Source organism: Mus musculus, chromosome 19, assembly GCF_000001635.26.
Source record: "Mus musculus strain C57BL/6J chromosome 19, GRCm38.p6 C57BL/6J".
NCBI classification, from domain to species: Eukaryota; Metazoa; Chordata; class Mammalia; order Rodentia; family Muridae; genus Mus; species Mus musculus.
Window position 1 is genome coordinate 39,992,245 of NC_000085.6, and position 20,395 is coordinate 40,012,639.

At 36.3% G+C, this 20,395-nt stretch overlaps 1 protein-coding gene across 1 annotated transcript; it reads left to right on the forward strand.

Annotated features, from left to right (window-relative positions):
* Nucleotides 1-179: 179 nt before the first annotated feature.
* Cyp2c37 (cytochrome P450, family 2. subfamily c, polypeptide 37) lies at nucleotides 180-19,999 on the forward strand. The gene is made up of 9 exons (NM_010001.2): nucleotides 180-363; nucleotides 1,481-1,643; nucleotides 1,807-1,956; nucleotides 2,206-2,366; nucleotides 3,468-3,644; nucleotides 8,174-8,315; nucleotides 9,577-9,764; nucleotides 17,571-17,712; nucleotides 19,483-19,999. The coding sequence occupies exons 1-9, from the start codon at nucleotides 196-198 to the stop codon at nucleotides 19,662-19,664; spliced, it is 1,473 nt and encodes a 490-aa protein (NP_034131.2). The 5' UTR covers nucleotides 180-195; the 3' UTR covers nucleotides 19,665-19,999.
* The last annotated feature ends 396 nt before the right edge of the window (nucleotides 20,000-20,395 follow it).

Consider the following 20,395-nt stretch of genomic DNA (forward strand, 5'->3'; position numbering starts at 1 on the left):
TCTCTTATGGGTGCCGCATAAAAAGCAAGGTAAAAGAAGTTCTTTTTTGTCCTAGTATTGTAGCAAAGTCTAGTTGAATGAGAGATTAAGCAATGTTTGATTAGTCAAGAATATTCCAAAGTGCAATCAATTGATCTACAACTGCACTACAAAAACCTGCCCCCAATCACAACTGTGTCAGTAAGAAGAATCTCCATGGATCCAATCCTGGTCCTGGTGCTCACTCTCTCCTGTCTGTTTCTCCTCTCACTCTGGAGACAGAGCTCTGAAAGGGGGAAGCTCCCTCCTGGCCCCACTCCTCTTCCAATTATTGGAAACATCCTTCAGATAGATGTGAAGGACATCTGCCAATCCTTCACCAATGTAAGTATGCCTTATGCTCCTCCAGTATTTTGCACGGGGATATATTAGTCATGATGCTTTCAATAAAATTCTATCACTGGAGCAATATTATTTTAAAATGTTAAGTAAGAAACTGTAATGTGTCTATTTTGTCACTAGTCCTGGTTGGTAAATTACTAAAGAGCAAGGTTTCAGGTTGAAGAACAGTTTTGTCATTGCATTTTATAATATAATCAAAGAATTTTAAAGTTATGCTTATTCAAATCCTTATTTTCTAAACATTTCCTATTATTTTGGCTGAAGGTGGAGACTGTTGAATATTTCATTCAATCAGTCAGAAGTTTAGACACCAATTGTTCCTGGATTAGCATGTGATGCTTAACTCTAAAGACCTAACTGATGCTTGACATGAGGGGAAATCTCTGGACATGGCCTCACACGGGAAATGAAAGCCACAAACAGTGTGTCATAGGATATATCATAGCTTGCCAATCTATTTTTATTACTTACAAGACCTGTCCCTTGGGTCCAGAACACTTCCTGGTGATAATATGTTTTCTCCACAAGTGCTGCATTCTGTGGTGCACTTGCTATGATGCCTGCTTTCTATAGGTTGGTAACAATTATAAAGAACTAGACACTTTCATTACTTGTGACTGAGGAATTTAGGTTTCATTGTCATGGGTTCTGCTTTTTCCATAGGAGAAGTTTCACATCTAATCCTGCTGCAGTCATATGACTACTGATGGCTGTTTCTGTGTGAAGTGAGCATGAGCATCCAATAGAGAATAAGAAGAGTTCTATTTAATTCTTTACTTTTTTTTGCAATAGTGCCCTAGAAATGAAAGTACAATTATCATTCTTCAGTTTCTTTGTGAAATAAGATGAAGAGACATGCCTAATATCATAGTGTGATATTTTACAGTCATCAGTATGTCAGCTGTCTGTGTGGTCTCTTGTCACACTATAGATCATTCACATGTGATAAATACTCAAAATTCAAAATACATGCAATTAAAAAAGAGTCTTTCTAGATAAAAATATTATTGCACAGTACTATTACCAGTCTAAAAGTGTTCTAAACCATTGAGAATAAAGTGGCATTTTCCTAATATTTCCATTTTCTTTCTATTTCTAGTTATCAAAAGTTTATGGCCCTGTGTATACTCTATATTTGGGCAGGAAGCCCACTGTGGTGTTGCATGGATATGAGGCAGTGAAGGAAGCTCTGGTTGACCATGGGGAGGAGTTTGCTGGAAGGGGAAGGTTCCCAGTTTTTGATAAAGCTACTAATGGAATGGGTAAGTATACATGTACTGCATAGTATGCATAGTGAGCTAAAGGATGGAGAGCAGAGGCCAACTCTGCTCCTGAGGCACAGTTTGGGATTCTATGGCTACAACCAGGCATCTCATTCTTCTGTCTCCAGGATGTACTCTCTACTGAGTGTTCTTATTTCTTTAGGCCTTGCATTTAGTAAAGGAAATGTATGGAAAAACACGAGGCGTTTCTCACTCATGACGCTGCGGAATTTAGGCATGGGAAAAAGGAGCATTGAGGACCGCGTTCAAGAGGAAGCACGTTGCCTTGTGGAGGAACTTAGGAAAACCAATGGTAAGTGTAGGTTTAGAACCTGATCTAGGTATGGCAGTATGAGTGATTTTGTTCCTATCATATTTGAATTATTTTTTTCTAATGAGGTGTATAGGTCTCATGTTAATGTTCCAGTGAATGGCCAATCCATGCATTGCCATTAGCATAAATGGAGCATAGAATATATAAAGTATCTTAAAATGATAACAAGGGCAAGGTGTCTTCTATGTGTATTTTAATAATATTTTACACTTGTTTCCAAATTTTCAGGCTCACCCTGTGATCCCACCTTCATCCTGGGCTGTGCTCCTTGCAATGTCATCTGCTCAATTATTTTCCAGGATCGTTTTGATTATAAAGATCGGGATTTTCTTAACTTGATGGAAAAACTGAATGAAATAACAAAGATTCTGAGCAGCCCTTGGTTGCAGGTGAAGTCATGATTCCTTGATTCTGAGAACACACTTTGCTCTTTCTTACTCGTGAGTCACACTGAACAAGGACCGAGTAGTGAGGTGACCAGACATCACAGTTCTGACTAACGTATTATGGAACTAATATTTGGAAGCAAGTTCTAAACCTCTTGCTATACAAATGGAAAACCAGAAGGGGCAATGCCAAGATAGCTTTGGCCTGCTTACTAACACCCTATCCTTTGATTTCCCTATTAACTTCCCCACAAATCTTTTGATTAAGTACTGTATTCACTTCTAGAAAGTTGGCAAGTCACTCTTAGGACATTCTTCTACTATGTAAATTTATTGGCCTCTTTTCAACAATTACACACATCTTCATCATATTACCAGCAAGGAATATCTTAGTACAGAAAGACTATTCTCTTAAAGAGAAAGAATATGGGTGGCAATGAAAGCTGCCAAGAAGCAGTTACTTCAGTGGCTTGGTGCATAAGCAAGAACTCTAGTTTACAGGGTAAGAGGAAGAAGTTACAAGGTGCATGATTTCATTCTGTGTGGATCATAAGCATCCTCCCAGAATTGTCTTATGCTGAACTAGCCTTTCATGAAAACTGAATAAAGAATGGCTGTATGGAAAACCCCACACAGGTTTTGGTATATAATTTATTTTATGGAATAAACTCTTTTGTGTAAAAAGCTGCTTGGTAAGAATAAAATCTTCAGGTATCAAATTTCTTCTGTAAATCCAGTCACCCAGACATCTTAAGTTCTTCTGTAGAGTATGAGTGTAAGTAACTTGCATATGTGGTATTTCAAACACGAGATTAGAGTTCTTGGAGCTATCAAAGAAGAGACATGAACATATTTTGCACAAAAAAGATATGTGAGTGTGAAATTTTTTGCTATGTTCTTTGGTCATTTGGGTAGCAATTTCTCCCTCATATTTCTCTATTAGAATAGAGAATTGGGATGTATGAAAAAAAATTACCTATGTAAGATGAATTAAAGTACATATTTTGATCTACCAATGCCAATAAATCATGTGGTATGATATAAATATACTTTAGTTACGTCATTACAATGTATTCATTTAGTAAACTCTTGAATTCCCTATAGATTTGCAATACATATCCTGCTCTGCTTGATTATTGTCCAGGAAGTCATAAACAATTTTTTAAAAATTATGCTTCTATTAAAAATTTCCTTTTGGAGAAAATAAAAGAACATGAAGAATCATTGGATGTTACAATTCCTCGTGACTTTATTGATTATTTCCTAATTAATGGAGGCCAGGTAAGGAGTTTATATACATTTATACAATTACTAAATTGATCCAGTTCTTTACAGTACACTGAATACTCACTAATATCAAATGACGTCTAAAGTCGTAACAAAACTATGTGAAAAACAATTTAGTAATTATTATTTTGTTTGAGTATGAATGGAAGAAATAGAATTAATTTGTTAATTGACACTGGTTTTTAAATTACAAACAAAAGTGAGAAATTAAAACCATCTTGTGAGTTGAAAGGCAACAGAAAAGGTAGATGGGATGAAGCAAATTCCAATTTACTCATGCATCATGAACTGTCCTATCTTACCATGGACACAGATATCATCATACCACAGTAATGGATCACTAACATCCTACAGGTTAAAATTGATAGTGAGGTACTTGTACTGATAGACAGGGGATCTTGAAAGGACTGAGTGAAGTAGGGAGAGGTGTGCCTTGGTAAGAGTGGGTAGATGAAAGAGTAAAGCTTTGAATATGATCTCCAATTAATTTGCCCCAGTGGGGATAGAGATGGGAATTATTTGGGCATGTTGTAAGGATTAACTGATGGTATTGTATAATTTGGGAAAAACACAGATTCCCTACAGTTTCTGAGATATTCTCACGTAAAAAAGCAATCACTAATAAATATCCGTTATTATTGGGGAGAATCAGATCTGCTCCCCTCATCTCTTTATATCCTTTGCTAGCAGTCCAGTTCACATGGATTCTTTCCTGAAACACTTTAACAATATTTAAAATGTGAGCTCCTCAATGTCAGTACTCATTTTGCCAGACTGCTTGACCATTTCCATTTGAATTTACATTTCCATTTGAATTTTAAGATATATTAGCACTTTCTACAAAGCAGCCAGTGGGTACTCATACAAAAATTGCACTTAATCTCGCAATCATTTTAAAGAGTTGTTCCATTTTTAAAACAGACATAAAACTAACATATGATGCTAATAAGCGTATTTTGAATGCACTGTAGTATTATTTAACACATTTGGAAATACTGCACCGACCAAGTATCTTGTTTCAAGATGATATCTCATTCTCCAAAACATACCACAGTAATTAACAATTACTCCTCAACCTCCACCACATTATTAGTAACTGTTAGAGTAATTTCTGTCTTTATAGAGTTTTCTCTGTCTCTGAGACTGAGTAAACTGACATCTAAACCAGCTCTTTGTGTATGAGACTTTATTTTCTGTCTTCTTGCACTTACATAAAATCTTAGATCTTCCTGTAAGTGTAGTTTGCTTCCATACTTCCTACTTCTTTTACAGCAAATTTCATTTACAAGATTGAGAACCACAATGCAGATATTCATCATTCATGTATCTTTGTGTTATTTCTACGTCTATCTTACCTAAGTAATTTATCTGGGAATACATATGTATATGATTTTTGATATCATGTTTTCATTTTATGTATGCATATATCCAAAACCTGTGGTTTCTAATTCAAATGGTAATTTCATATTTATCTTTGTAAAGAACTGCTGTAATTTTCAAAAGACAATATATAATTTAATAGATAAAAGATCCTTTAGTTTTTTTAACTTTGATTTCTTGTGCGAGGCAGTTTGTTCTGAATATCTAGACATTTAAGTTCTTTGGGTCTTTATACTGATCCTTGGTCAACACTGCAACACTTTAATTTTTGTAGTTTGTCTATAGTAAGTTTCCACATTTGGGGAATATTCTCCACAGTTTCATTTGAATCTGGGGATTATATATCCCGTTTTAAATTTATTACTGTTGGAAGTGATTAATTACATTGCTTTGAGGAATATTTCCATTATTTGAAAAAAATTCCAATTTCAAATACTTTTTCACGAGCAATTTTCCACTTACTAATATAGTTTTTGTTTCTTACTATCAGAAATGGTTTGAAGTGTGTACATCTTTTATGTCTTTGATTATGAAATCTTGCCTTTTTTCCACTACTATAAATGTGATTATATCTTTGATTTCATTTTAGTTCACTAATTTCAATTGTAGAGAGTCATAACTAAGTTTAATTTTTAACCTTGAAATTATACTGACACAATTTACTACTATTAGGGCTATTAGGGTTTTCTCCTATTTTGATTTACATAGGAATATATATATATATATATATATATATATATATATATATATATATATATATATATATATATATACTTTGTATGGCATTGATGCAATTAATTTTATTGAGATTAGGTGAAGCTAACATTTCTCTTTCCTGAAGAATATTTACTTCTGTGGTGAATGGAGTATTCTGTATAGGTGTTTTAGACTTAGATAATTTCTATTGTTCTAAAAGTCATTGATTTCCAATCAATTCATTCTTTCTAGATGCTATGTATACAATTGAATATTATTATAAATTTCATACTTTTATTGTAAAACAGTTCATTAGTCTTTGAAATTTCTGCATCCTGCTCATTGAAGGTCACTCATTTGATGCAGATGCATTTACAATTCTAGTATTTTTTAATTTAGCACAATTATAAGGTCAACTCTATATCTTTATTTTTTTCCTTGTTTGATTTGATATTTTCTTTATTTACATTTCAAATACTATCCCCTTTCATGGTTTACCCTCCAAAAATCCCCTGTCCCCTTTCCCCTCCACCCCAAAGCACACCAACCTAACCACTCCCACCTCCACACCCTGGTATTACCCTACACTGGGGCATAGAGTCCTCACAGGACCAAGAGCCTCTCCTCCCATTGATGACTGACTAGGCCATCCTCTGATGTTACCATTGTTCAGATAGTTTTCAAGAAAAACATTTTTGAGATGGTCATAGCTTCCCTCTCATATCTAGAAGAAGCAATCTTGCAGCAGATATCCTATTCCCCTGGCTCTTACACTCTTTCTTTCTCTTCGTCCAAGATATGCCCAAGTTTTAAATATCAGAGTTATATTGTAAATGTTATAATTCAGGAGAGAGAAACCCATAGTCAGTTGTTCTATGCAATTTAAATAGTTGATTCTTTCTCCATTTGCTCCATAAAGAAACTTTATTGATGAAATGTAAAAGCTGCACTAGTCTATTGGTACTAAGAAAATTATTTATAATACAGTTAAGAAGTTTAATAGTTTAAGAATTATTACTTCAATGGAATAGTTGGGTAGGTTTCCACTAACAGCATGACTCCCATATTGTTGAGCAATCCTTAAATACATGTAGACAGATGTTTGTTACTGTTAAGATATAACTTCCACAATTGCACCATTTTGTATCCAAATGCATTCCAGAATAAGGAAATAAAATTACCATTTCAATGTACGGAAATAAAAGTATTAGTTTTTTAGTGTAAACCTTTATAGGTATTTGAGGATAATTTTGATGCAAGCCATGCTATATTTGTGGTTAGAAAATGATTTGGAGCTGCATTACAGAGATGAGTGGTTTTATATGGCAGATATGAATACAGAGAAAGTGATTTAATAATGTTGGTTATACAATATTAAACACACAAGAAGCCACTTAGAGATTATAAAATTATGATCAATTTGATATTTAAAAATGATAATGACGTTTTATCTATTATCCCCTGTCAGAGCATTTAAAGCTCTAGCCTTGTTGATAATTCTGCAGCACATCATCTTCTCAAATTCATGAACTGCTTTTCTCCTAGTATCTCTGTGATCCCTTGATGGTCATGAGTGGTTATCACTCTTTCTTTGTGACCTATGTCTCCTCAGATCAGGTAGTCCTTCCATCCCTCCCTATTCCATAGACCATGTTGCTAGTTGATAACACATGCAATGGACCCAGGTCATATTCACTGTGTCAATATAATCTTGCTAGATATGCTTTGTTAACTCTTTTACACTATTTGAACTTTATGTTAAGTCTACAGCAATTTGAGTCCATGAATAACTTTTTTTAAAGTTAATACCATATAATTCTTTATATAATTCTCTATAATTTTATGAAGAATTAACAATTCTTCATAACATGTTTGCTACAGATCTAATACCAAATTTGTAGTTTTTCACTTGCTATTAATTTAAGTTTCCTCACAAATAAAAAGAAATCTAGTTAGGAGTACTCTATCAAGAATCTATTGAACTTAGGAACAAAGAGACTTCTTGTAACTCTGTGTTGAAATAGTATATTAGGCATAAAGCATTAGAGTCAAGTGTCTGCTAAAGTTTTTATTATGTTTATCATATGAACTAAACAGATTTAAAAAAGATTTTAATGAGAGAAAATCGACATAAGGAAACAAAATCATCTTCTTTTTTCCATATTTTCTATAGACTTATCAAACATTGTACATAAAAACATACACACACCTGGGCAGATAATCTTTGGAATTCAATTTTAGACAAACTATATATATATATGGAATTTAGACAATCAATACCACAATACCTGAAAAGTCATATTAGTTTCTGCCACTATTTTATGTACATTTAGAGACAGAGTGTTGGCCACAAAATGAAGTTGTGCAATATTGTAGATTTGTTGTAGTTTTGTGTTAAGTAAAAAAATAAACAAATAAATCAAAGTATTGTATCAAACAATTCTTAGGAAGATGGCAATCAACCATTGCAAAATAGGCTTGAACACCTGGCAATAACAGTGACTGATCTTTTTTCTGCTGGGACAGAGACAACAAGCACAACACTGAGATATGCTATCCTACTCCTCTTGAAGTACCCACATGTCACAGGTGAGGATGATACAGGTATTGAACTACTGTGCTCTTGTAAGATGCTAAGATGGTGGCTAACCACCTGAATCATTGAATTTTAACAAATATCTGCATGTTGACATTTAACGTCTCAGTATTTCATTTTCTGTTCCACTGTCTGTAATGAGAAGGGTGACTAAGAAAAGTAGAGACTAAGTGTTCTAGGTTCCCAGGCAGGTGGTAGGCACCATCTGAATATATTGGACTGTGGTTGCATATTGTTTTATCCCACTAATGGAGGATGTTGGAACATACAAATAGGTTTTACTTGATTCTTGTCACTGTTGCATAATGAGAAAATAGTTGGAGAATATACTTTCAAACTACATATGTATGCATGCATATAAATTGTAAATAAATATGGAATTTTAACAAATATCTGATTCCAAATGTCTTTCATCAATGACTATCATAACAGGTAACTATACTTAAATTTATTGTTTAAAATATTTAATTACCTATATTTTATTATGACTCCAAATGATAAATATATGCTAATGAATAATAATCCTAATTTGATAGGACAGTATCATAAGTCATAGCAGTTCTGTACACCTGAATTTATTCTTGATCATGAAGTGTATGTTTATAATTCTGCTGAGGCATAGACTCCATGCACTGGGTAACCTTGCATTATTGTAACAAACATGCCACATTTCCCAAAGCCCATTTTAAATGTTGGATATGGTGGCCCATGCTTGTAATCTTATCACTGGATATATGAAGAAAAGATAACTGATGTGTTCACTGGATAGATGTTCTAGCCTAATCAATTCACTGAAGGGTGTTAGAATCTGAGAAGAAACAAGGAGAATGACTCCTGAAGAACACCTAAGAATGTCATTCTGCCTCCAATGCCTAAGTAAATGTGGGCAAATTCACATGTATAAATGTGTATTTATAGACAGACAGAGAGAGAGAGAAAGAGACAGAGACAGAGAGAAATACTTTACACACAAGTAGTAACTATTGTAAGTGAGTGAGTGATAGGGATACAATTGCAGTGTATATGGTCTGTGTGTGTGTGTGTGGTGTGATCTGTGATCTCTGTGTGTGTGTGTGTGTGTGTGTGTGTGTGTGTGTGTGTGTGTGTACCGATCAGAGACCTTTTCAAAACTTTTACTAGTAAATAACACTTTAAGGCACCTTCATTAGGCCCTAGATAGGCCTGCATTGTTGTGAAAAAAAAAAAAACATGTCACTTCTCTCCTTTCCAACACCTCCCACTGTGACCAATAAGCTAAAGTCCAGGAAGAAATTGAGCATGTGATCGGCAAGCACCGAAGCCCATGCATGCAGGACAGGAGCCGCATGCCCTATACTGATGCCATGATTCATGAGGTCCAGAGATTCATTGACCTCATCCCCAACAGCCTTCCCCATGAAGTGACCAGTGACATTAAATTCAGGAACTACTTCATCCCCAAGGTAAGCTTATGTTTTTGCATCTCTATGCTTTTGATGCTCCTAGGTTCACAATGTGACTCCAATCCACAGAGTCATATAGTGCTATGAGTGCCTTATGCTGATTCATGGATGGGATAGCAGCTCTACAGGAAGCAGGGTCATAGCAGTGTTGCTTCCACATTTGCTCTTCTTTCCAAATATTTTAGTAAACCTTGGGTGCTTACATTTCCATGTTTATGTCCCAACTTTTTCTCGATTTTTCCAAAAACTCCTCTGGACATTGTTAGAATTATTAAAATATTAACAATTAATTACAAAGAGTTTATATCCTGAATTCTTCAATTCATCCCTACGTTTTTGTCATTCCTTTATTTGGACTGTTTATTTTTTGGTGTAATACTTTCTTTTCAGTGATGTAGCTTATTTTCTTACACTTTTATTGAAATATCTTCTCGGACTTTTACTGAATAGTTAATGCTCTCTTACTATAATTTTTCTAATGTCTTTGAATTTTTAAATGGTTTGTAGAAACAATTTATTTCATTATTTTATTTTTTCTTTCTTTAACTACCATTACAATATTAACTAATTCTTCTATTCATTTATCTGTAAGAGTATGTGAAATTTCAAAGTGTTTTCTGAGTTAATATTTCTATGTATTTTTCATATTCTTCTTAATTTCTGCTTATGTTACTATTGCAGCAGTCAATAAATTACAGATAATACTTAACAGAGCTGCTTTTTAATTTCTACACTCATTGAAATCCAATGATGATGATAAATAATTGAATAGAAAGATGTAAAATAACTCAAATTAATAACTCAAGCTATTGATTCATTTAACCCTCCCAGAAAACAGCTGATGTAGATATAAATGCTATAAGATAGAAATGATTGAATGAAGAGGTTCAACTAATCTAACGGCAAACCAGTTTTATTTCTGATCAACAAGCAGTATAACTTGAAGGTTCAAGACTATAGTCACGATTGATGTCTTAAGATTTTTAGTTGTTATCAGAATAAGACTATAATCTCTTCCTTTGACATGAATTTTAGTTATACAAGTGTGGACATTCTTTCCAAGTTTACTTTCTGCACCCATAGTTACAATCAATGTATTGACTAATGTTTTATCTCTAAGTATAACTACTGTAAGCAAATGAATTCATTTGAATTTGATCTAACATCTTCTTCCTTGCGATGTCATTAATGTAGAACTCTGCCCCTGATCTAGAATTGGATATGACTGAAAAATATTATATATATACTTCATAAAATAAAATGTATATATGTCAGATTAATTATGAGAGAGTCTACTAAGTTTAGAATAATAACCTTTTGACTAGCATCTTCAGGTACTCTCAAATTCATACCTACATAGACAGATATTTTAGTTAACAATATAAAGGCTTTCTATTTTATTATTTTAAAATAATATATGTAAAGATTCTATTTTGTGGGGAACATTAATACGAATAATTACAAATTTCATTCTATGGCAAAAGTTGAATTGACTTTACAAAGTGGTAATGGGTCATACCCTATGATCAGACTTGGTGGAATGTTCGTTCTTTTGTTTTGGACAAAGCACATACCTGGGATAATATTTTGCTTTTCAGTAGTGAAGTTTATGCTATTATAATGTTTATGCCTTTACACCTAACTAAATGCTAAATAGGCTAAAGATTATGACAGGAGTGACCTATCTCCCTGATCCCCTCCTTGGGTTTACTGTCATATTTAGAGTGTTGCATCTGCTGAACTCAAACTCCTTCATGGCTTTGCTAGCTGTTCCTGATGTGACTGTTCTCTGTTGGGTGTGGTGAGCTAGAGCAATGCACTCTTTCCTATATAAAAATCCTGGTACAGAAATAAACATCCAGATGTAGCTGTGAACACAGGATTTTACAATAACAATGCTGTCACAAACATGTGACTCTCTTTGTGCACCTGGAGCCAAAGATCTCAGTAGAGATAGCAGGCTAAGATAAGAAACAATCAACTTTGCCTGCAGCATTCCCAATGCAATAAGGCATGAAAATGCTGCTAGTTCTTTGAGTTCTGTCATTGTAGGAGAGAGCAGTCATTGATGCTCTGCAAACAAATGAGGGGGGCTGTAGACCATAGTTATGGAGTCTGAAATGTAATTTTCACAGGCTTTCCACACACCAAAAATAGTCTTTCATTTTTTTTTATTTAAAACACATTTAGTTAAGTTTTCATGCTCAGAGTCAGATGGAGAGAGACACAGACAGACAGACAGACAGACAGACAGCAGAGAGACAGAATGGAGAGAGAGCATTACAGCCTGTGAAAGCTTAATACAGAACATTCCCAACTGTGAGAAGTTTGAGGATTATGTGATATCAGTTTTATTATGTGAAGAGAATCTGCCAGCACCAGCTCAAACCATCTACATGCATCTTCAGAAGCTGTTTCTTTTTTAGCTGTAATTGCACTGAAAACATGACCATCACTACTTAATTTTATTTTATTTTCATTTTATTTTTACCTATTCACTTTATATCCACTGCTCACTGACTCCACTCTGGATCACTGCCTCCCACAATCCTTCCCCCATAACCCCTTCCCTTCTCCTCTGATCAGGTGCTGCTCCCCTACACACACAGCTGCCTGCCTAACTCCACCTTGGCACTTCTAAGAGATTAGGTACTTCCTCCCCAACTGAGGCCTGACAACACTGCCTACCTAGAACACCTCCCACATATGGAATCAGTGTTTTGTGATTACCCGTGCTGCAGTTGCTTGGTACCCACATGAAGACCAGGCTGCACATTTGCTAAATATGTGCACGGAGGTCTAGGTCAGCTTGGAGTATATTGTTTGGTTGGTGGTTTAGATTCTGAGAGCCCTGCAGGTCCAGGTTAGTTGACACTGTTGGTCTTCCTGTGGAGTTTCTGCCCTCTCGGATTCCTGCAATCCTTCCTCCTATTCTTCCATAAGAGTCCCTAAGATCCATCCACCATTTGGCTGTGGGCGTCTGTATCTGTCTGAGTCCACTGCTAGGTATAGCCTATCAGAGGACAACATGCTCCTCTCTGGAAGCATAAGAGATTATTATTAATAATGTTAGGGATTGGTCCTTGCTTGTGGCATTGGTCTCTAGTTGGGCTGCTTATTGGATGGCCATTCCTTCATTCTCTGTTCTACCCCAAGTGCCTGCATTTCTTGTAGACAAGACAGATTTTGGGTTGAACATTTTGAGGGCAGGTTGGTGTCTCTATTGCTCCACTCGGGTTCCTGACTGACTATAGGACATGGCCCCTTCAGGTTCCATATCCCAAGTATAGTGAGTCACAGCTAAGGTCACCTCCGTTGTTTCTTGGACTTCTTCTGTATCTTTGTTCTCTATATCATCCTGGAGATTCCCCTCACCTCCTTACCCCATCAATTGCAGATTTCCATTCATTTTCATGGCCATTTAGCCATCACTCCTGTCATTCCCCACACCTAATCCTGAAACCCTCATTCTCCTCCCAGTACCCTCTTCCTAACAATTCCCTCCCTCCATCTGTTTCCTATGACTATTTTATTCCCCCTTCTAAGTGAGATTCAAACTTCCTTGCTTAGGCCTCAATTCTTGTTTAGCTTCTTTGGCTCTGTGGAGTGTAGCATGGTACCTGTACTTTATGGCTGATTTATAAGTGAATACATGCCATGCATGTCCTTTTGGGACTGAGTTACAGATTAGTGCTTGCCCACGGGATGGATCCCCAGTTGGACTGGTCACTGGATGGACTTTTCTTCAGTCTCTGCTCCATTTTTTGTCCCTACATTTCGATTAGAAAGGAACAATTCTGAGTCAAAATTTTTTCCAATGTGAAATGAGAAAATTTATTGACAATTTTTTAAACTTTTTTATAGATTTTATAGATTTAAACATTTTTATTAGATATTTTCTTCATTTACATTTCAAATGCTATCCCAAAAGCCCTCTATAGCCTCCCCCACTCTGCTCCCCAACACACCCACTCCCACTTCCTGGCCCTGGCATTTCCCCTGTACTGGGGCATATGATCTTCGCAATACCAAGGGCCTCATTCCCATTGATGGCTTAATAGGCCATCCTCTGCTACATATGCAACTAGAGACACAGCTCTGGGGGATACTGGTTAGTTCATATCGTTGTTCCTCCTATAGGGATACAGACCCCTTTAGATCCTTGGGTACTTTCTCTAGCTCCTTCATTAGGGACCCTGTGTTTAAATATGCATTGGTGAGCCAGTCCCTTCACTGGTTGTCTTGTCTATCTACTGAAGGTGGTCTCTCTAAGTTCTATCTCCTCACACTTGGACATATCATCTATGGACATCCCTGGAACTGAATCCAGGAGGCCTCTCACATCCCATGTCTCTGGGACTTTCTAGAGGACCCCATCCTCCATGCCCAATCCCACTCTGCTGCATATTTCTACTCATTCTCCTGGCCCTTGAGGCCTCTATCCTCTCTCCCCATACCTGATCATGCACTCCTTCCCCATCTTCTTCACCGCTCACAGCCACATCCTTCCCTCCCTCCCTCCCTCCCTCTACCTTCCATGATTATTCTGTTTCCCCTTCTAAGTGGAATTGTTCACACTTGAGCCTTCCTTCCTGTTAAAACTTCATATGGTCTATGAGTTATATCATGGATATTCTGAAATGTTTGGCTTATATCCACTTATCAATGATTATATACCGTACATGTCCTTTTGGGTCTGGGAAACCTCACTCAGGATCATACTTTTTAATTCCATCCATCTGCCCACAAAATTCATGATGACCTTGTTTTTAATAGCAGATCAGTATTCTATTGTGTAAATGTACCACATTTCCTGTATCCATTCTTAAGTTGAGGGATATCTAGGTTGTTTCCAGTTTCTTAATCACTCTTAATTTATTTTGTTTTATTTTATTTAACTTATCCTTATTTTCTGTCTTTCCTCCTTCCTATCCTCTTCCATCCTACAAATAGTCCCACGTATTTGTATTTATTCAAATATATAGATTCCATAAAAGGTAGACTCTTCTCTTTATCACATGATTATCTTTGTATATATGAATTTCCTAAAGGAACAAGAACAAGTGATATTTGTCCTTCTAAATGTTGTATACTTTGCTTAAGTAATCTTTTTTTTTTAATAACCACACAAAACATGGTATTCCATTTGAAACCATTATCTATGTGACTTGTGAAGACCACATAATGTACTCGAGATGCAGGTAGTGAGAATTTCATGCCCAAACCTGAGGCTAAGTGGAACAGAATCAGCAGTATTGGTCCCAAAATCCAAAGTTGTGACTTTAAATGTCACTGATGGCATGTTAGCCACATCGCTGGGACTGATCTCAGATTCCACCTTGCTTCTAACCTGCTCTGTGTTTTGAAATACCACTGGTCTCATTTATATTAACCCCTTCTTTTTATGCATCTTTAAGTCTACTCCACTTATCAACCTGCTTATTTCTGTACCAATACCATGCCGTTTTTATCACTATTGCTCTGTACTACATATTGAGGTCAGGAATGATGATTCCTACAGAGGTTCTTTTATTGTTCAGAATTGTTTTGGCTACCCTGGATTTTGTTTCCATATAAAGTTGAGAATTGCTCTTTAAATTTTTCAACACAAAATTGTATTGGAATTTTGATGGGAATTGCAATAAATCTGTAGACTGCTTTTGGTAAGATGTCTATTTTCACTATGTTAATCCTACAGATTTATAAGCATGGGAAATGTTTACACCTTCTGAGGTGCTCTTTGATTTCTTTCGTCAGTGACTTGAAGTTCTTGTCTTAGAGGTCTATCACTAGCTTGGTTAGAGTTACACCAAGATATTTTATATTATTTGTGGCTATTGTGAAGTGTGTTGTTTCACTAATTTATTTCTCAACCCAATTATCATTTGTATAAAGAAGGTTCACTGAATCCTTTGAGTTAATTTTATATACAGACACGTTGCTGAAGTTGTTCAACACCTATAGGAGTTCTCTGGTAGAATTTACATATACCATCATATCATCTGCAAATAGTGATGCCATGAGTTCTTCTTTTCTAATTTGTATCCCTTTGATTTCCTTTTGTTGTTTATTGCTCTAGCTAAAAATTTCAAGCACTATATTGAATAGACAGGGAGAGAGCAGGCAGCCTTGTCTTGATCCTGATTTTAGTGGGATTGCTTCAAGTTGACTATTGGCTTGCTGTATATTGCTTTCAACAGTTAACATAATAAACATAATTTAGGTATATACACTGAATTCCTGATCTTCCCAAGACATCTAGCATAAATGGTCAGTGGATTCTGTCGAAAGCTTTCTTTTTCAGCATCTAATGTGATGATCATGTTTTTTTTTTCTTCAAGTTTGTTTATATAATGGATTGTGTAAAATAAAATCATGCCAGGAAGCTTGGAAGGTAGAACAGGTTGAGACCTGGAAGACTCGGTGGGCACAAACCTGAGACAGGGAACTCCTCATTCACTGACAGACTCCTAGCCTAGAACAGGTGCCATGTTACTCAATTAAAGAAACTTTCCTGTGGTCACATAGGCCCAAAAGAGAGTTCTCCTTGCTAATGAAGTACCTATAGGCCCTGAGGGCTTAGCCAATAAGCTTTCTTTCCCAGACATTCCTCCCTGCAAAAGGTATTTGATCTCAAATTAGACCCTGAGAAAGGGTTTATGCATCCAATTTATACCATGAACATCTAATATACTATATGGTTAAACATGGACTGTTGCTTAAATCAAGACCAATCATGAGGAACCAGAAGAAGGCCTTTCTCTACAGACCCGCAGTACATTCTCCTATATAGGATCCCTCTGCTCTTCCAGCATGCCTCCAATAAGCTAAGGACAATCACCCACCTCTGTGACAAATTGGAGCTCCCTTTCCCTCAGCCCCATGCTAGAGACTGTCCCCAGTCTAAGTCCCCAATCTCCATTATCAGCTCTTCTGTGACTCCCAAAAGGGTCTGGATATCCAAGAGTCTGAGAACCCAAAGTTCCACTCTCTTTGCAGGCCCAGGGACACCCAAACCATTTCTGGCTTTCCCACATCTCAAACTATGCTTTCCCAGCGTGCTTGTTTGGTGTCTTGGTGCTTCCCAGAAGTGGCATGGGATAAGCTCAGTCAAACTCACTGAATTCAGCCTCCCCAAGAAGCCAATCCCAGTGGCAGGGCAGATAAGGCCTACAACAGAATATATTGGTAGATTTCCATGTATTGAGCCATCCTTGAATTCATTGGATGAAGCCTACTTTATCATAGTGAATGATGGTTTTGATATGTTAATGGATTCCTTTTGCTAGTATTTAATTGAGTATTTTTACATCAATGTTCAGAAGAGAAATTGGTATGAAGTTCCCTTTCTTTGTTGAGCTTTTGTGTGGTTTAGGTATCAGGGTGATTGTGGTTTCATAAAATGAGTTTGGAAGCGTTCCTTCTGTTAATATTTTGAGGTGTAATTTGAGGAATACTCGTATACGCTCTTCTTTGAAAGTCTCCTAGAATTCTGAACTGAAACCATCTGGCCCTGGGCTATTTTGGGTTGGAGGTTTTAATGACTGCTACTCTTTCCTTAGGGGATATGAAATTGTTATGATAATTTACCTGATCTTGATTTGAATTTGGTACATGGTATCAATCTAGAAAATAATTCATTTCATTGAGATTTTTCAGTTTTTCTAAGTATAGGTATTTAAAGCAAGACCTGGCAATTTAAAAAAAATTAACTCCTTTTATGGAAGAGACAGCAAATTATTTTCCTAATATGTTTTAGCTCCATAATTTCTTTGTAATTGGTGTCTCTGTTGTGTGTTGTTCCAGGGAACAACTGTAATAACATCACTGTCATCAGTGCTGCATGACAGCACGGAGTTCCCCAACCCAGAGAAATTTGACCCTGGCCACTTTCTAGATGAGAATGGAAAGTTTAAGAAAAGTGACTACTTCATTCCCTTCTCAACAGGTAATGCAAACTCATTTTCATGTGTCTGGTTTACAGTTTCAATTGGTGTCATAAAACACAATGACCTAAAGCAATTTGAAGACAAAATTTCATCTTGTAATTTGTACTCTCACATCAAGAAAGTCTGAACAGGAATTCAAGACAGGTAACTGGAGTCTATAAATGATGTGGAAGCCATAGAGGAGTGTTGCCAACAAGTTTCCTTCAGCCTGCTATCTAAAGAAACCCAGGGCCACCAACTGAGAAGGGTCACTACCCACAGTGAGCAGGGTCCTTCCAAATCAATCATCAATCAAAAATATGGACACACAGGCTTACCTACAGGGCAATCTGGTCAGGCATTTTCATGAATGAGGTTTCCTGTTTCTAAATAACTCTAGCTTTGGTCAAGTTGATGTAAATTAGCCAGCATAAACTTGCCAAAAGCTAGGCACATTGTGACTGTTGGGCCTTATATGATGACTCCCATAAGGTTAGTAAATTTGCAATTTATGCATAATCAGGAGCATATTCCAAGTGCCCAGGCATTGCCCTTGTTGAAACATGTTCCCTGTCAAAAGATAAAAAAGTGAGACCTTAGTATTCACAATCATTTATGACAATTTGAGAAAAAAAACTTTATGTTTGCATTCTGCCTTTAGCTATATCACAAAGAATCCAAGAAGTCGGTAATGACTTCTTCAGGAAGTTAAATTTCATTTAGGCTTCATTCACTTATCATGAATTTTGAGATTGTCATATTTTAGCTTCTTCATTCTTGTTACTCCTTCCTCACCTCCTGGATTAGGTAAGCAGAAATAGGTTTCTAAAAACACAGAGAAACTCCAAAAATCAAGTTCAGTCAGAAAAACATGTGAGTGAACATAGTGATACAGTTATACTAGTGCAGTAAGAGAAAATGGCATATCACTATCGCAGGGAACTGTTAAGAATAATCACATTGTTTCTTTAAATGTTTTTATTGATTATTTTAATTATTTACATTTCAAATGTTATCTCCCTTCTGGTTTTCCCCTCTGCAAACACCCTATATTGTTCTCCTAACCCCTGCTTCTATAAGGGAGCTCCCACACCCACATACCCATTAGTGATAGAGATCAGGAACAAAAAAATGCACAATATTTAAAAATATGTAATTATTATGAATGTTTCTTACTTGCATCCAATATATTTTTAACAAGTTCACTGGCACTTTATCCCTCCAGGCCTCCCATAAGCCCCAGCACCATTCTCTCTCCTAATTTTATGTGACTACTGAGACCTCTATATGATGCTACTGTGTGTATGAGTATAGAGTCATCCACTGCAACTTTGGTAACCTACCAGGGGCCACATCCACTATTAAATTAGCTCTCCTTCTCTCTATACCTATCACTTGCCAATAGCTCCTCATTTCGGATAAGTCATTATGAGCATGTACCTTCAACTTTCTAGAATGGGCCATTTTTACAAAAGTAAGAATGGGTTTGAAGACATGACTCAGCAGTTAAGATAACTTGCTTCTCTTATAAAGGACCTGAGTTGAATGCTCTGCAACCATATTCTATAGCTCTTGCTATTTCCTTAAGACTGCATGCTCTTTAGGAAATAAATGTGACCCACTTTTGTCAACTTGCCTAATAGGGTATCTTCTCAGCCATTCGTCCATCTAACCATACATCGAATAACTCAACAGTTATTCTTAACCTCCAATATTAGTTAAGAGTTCTGTGTGTCTCAGGCTGACACTTGTGAATAAGGCATAGTTACCTCTTTGACATTTTTACACAGGGAAACGGATATGTGCAGGAGAGGGCCTGGCACGCATGGAGCTGTTCCTGTTCCTAACCAGCATTTTACAGAACTTCAACCTGAAACCTCTGGTTCACCCAAAGGACATAGATGTAACCCCAATGCTCATTGGATTGGCCTCGGTGCCTCCTGCTTTCCAGCTCTGCTTCATTCCTTCCTGAAAATCAAATGCCTGGCTCCAGCTGGGACATCTTCTGTGATCACCCTGAGGCTTTAATTCACTGCTTTCCACACTGGAAACACTGACTTTTATCCAGTTCTTTTGCCTCCTCATAATTTCATAAGGTTCTATGAACAAACATTTACCAATTTGCAGATTCTGCACAAATATTTCTGACAGTTCCTATTTTCTAAAACACTGTTACCATATGCTGTGGTGATATGTACCTGATCCCAAGTTAAATATACTCTCATAAAATTGAAATTACTATTGCAGGATAATTCACTGTCACTTCTCTTCTGCATTTTCTTAATAATAAATTGTTTTGGTATACCTATTCTTAGACTTTTCTTTCAGTTCAAGTAATAAATGAAAGAAAATGGATTTCTAATATATCATTTAGATCCACTTAAAGAGACATATAAAGGATGTGATAAGAGAGTGCCAGAGAAAACAACTTGATACACCTGCCACATCCTTCTTCCAAAGAGTTACACTGGATTATACATCCTATCCTTGAAAGAATACTTTGGACAGCTCTATGCTCACCATATTTTACATGCTCCACTATGACATCTAAGACTAGCATAGTACTACAGTAAGGAAAATTCTACTCTACCATAAAACTGCACCCCACCATGTAGACACTGAGAGGAAAAGTCACAAGGAAAAACATACACCTGCAGGGTGGTGACCATGGCCTACTTTACTTTTATCTGGAAGGTAAACATT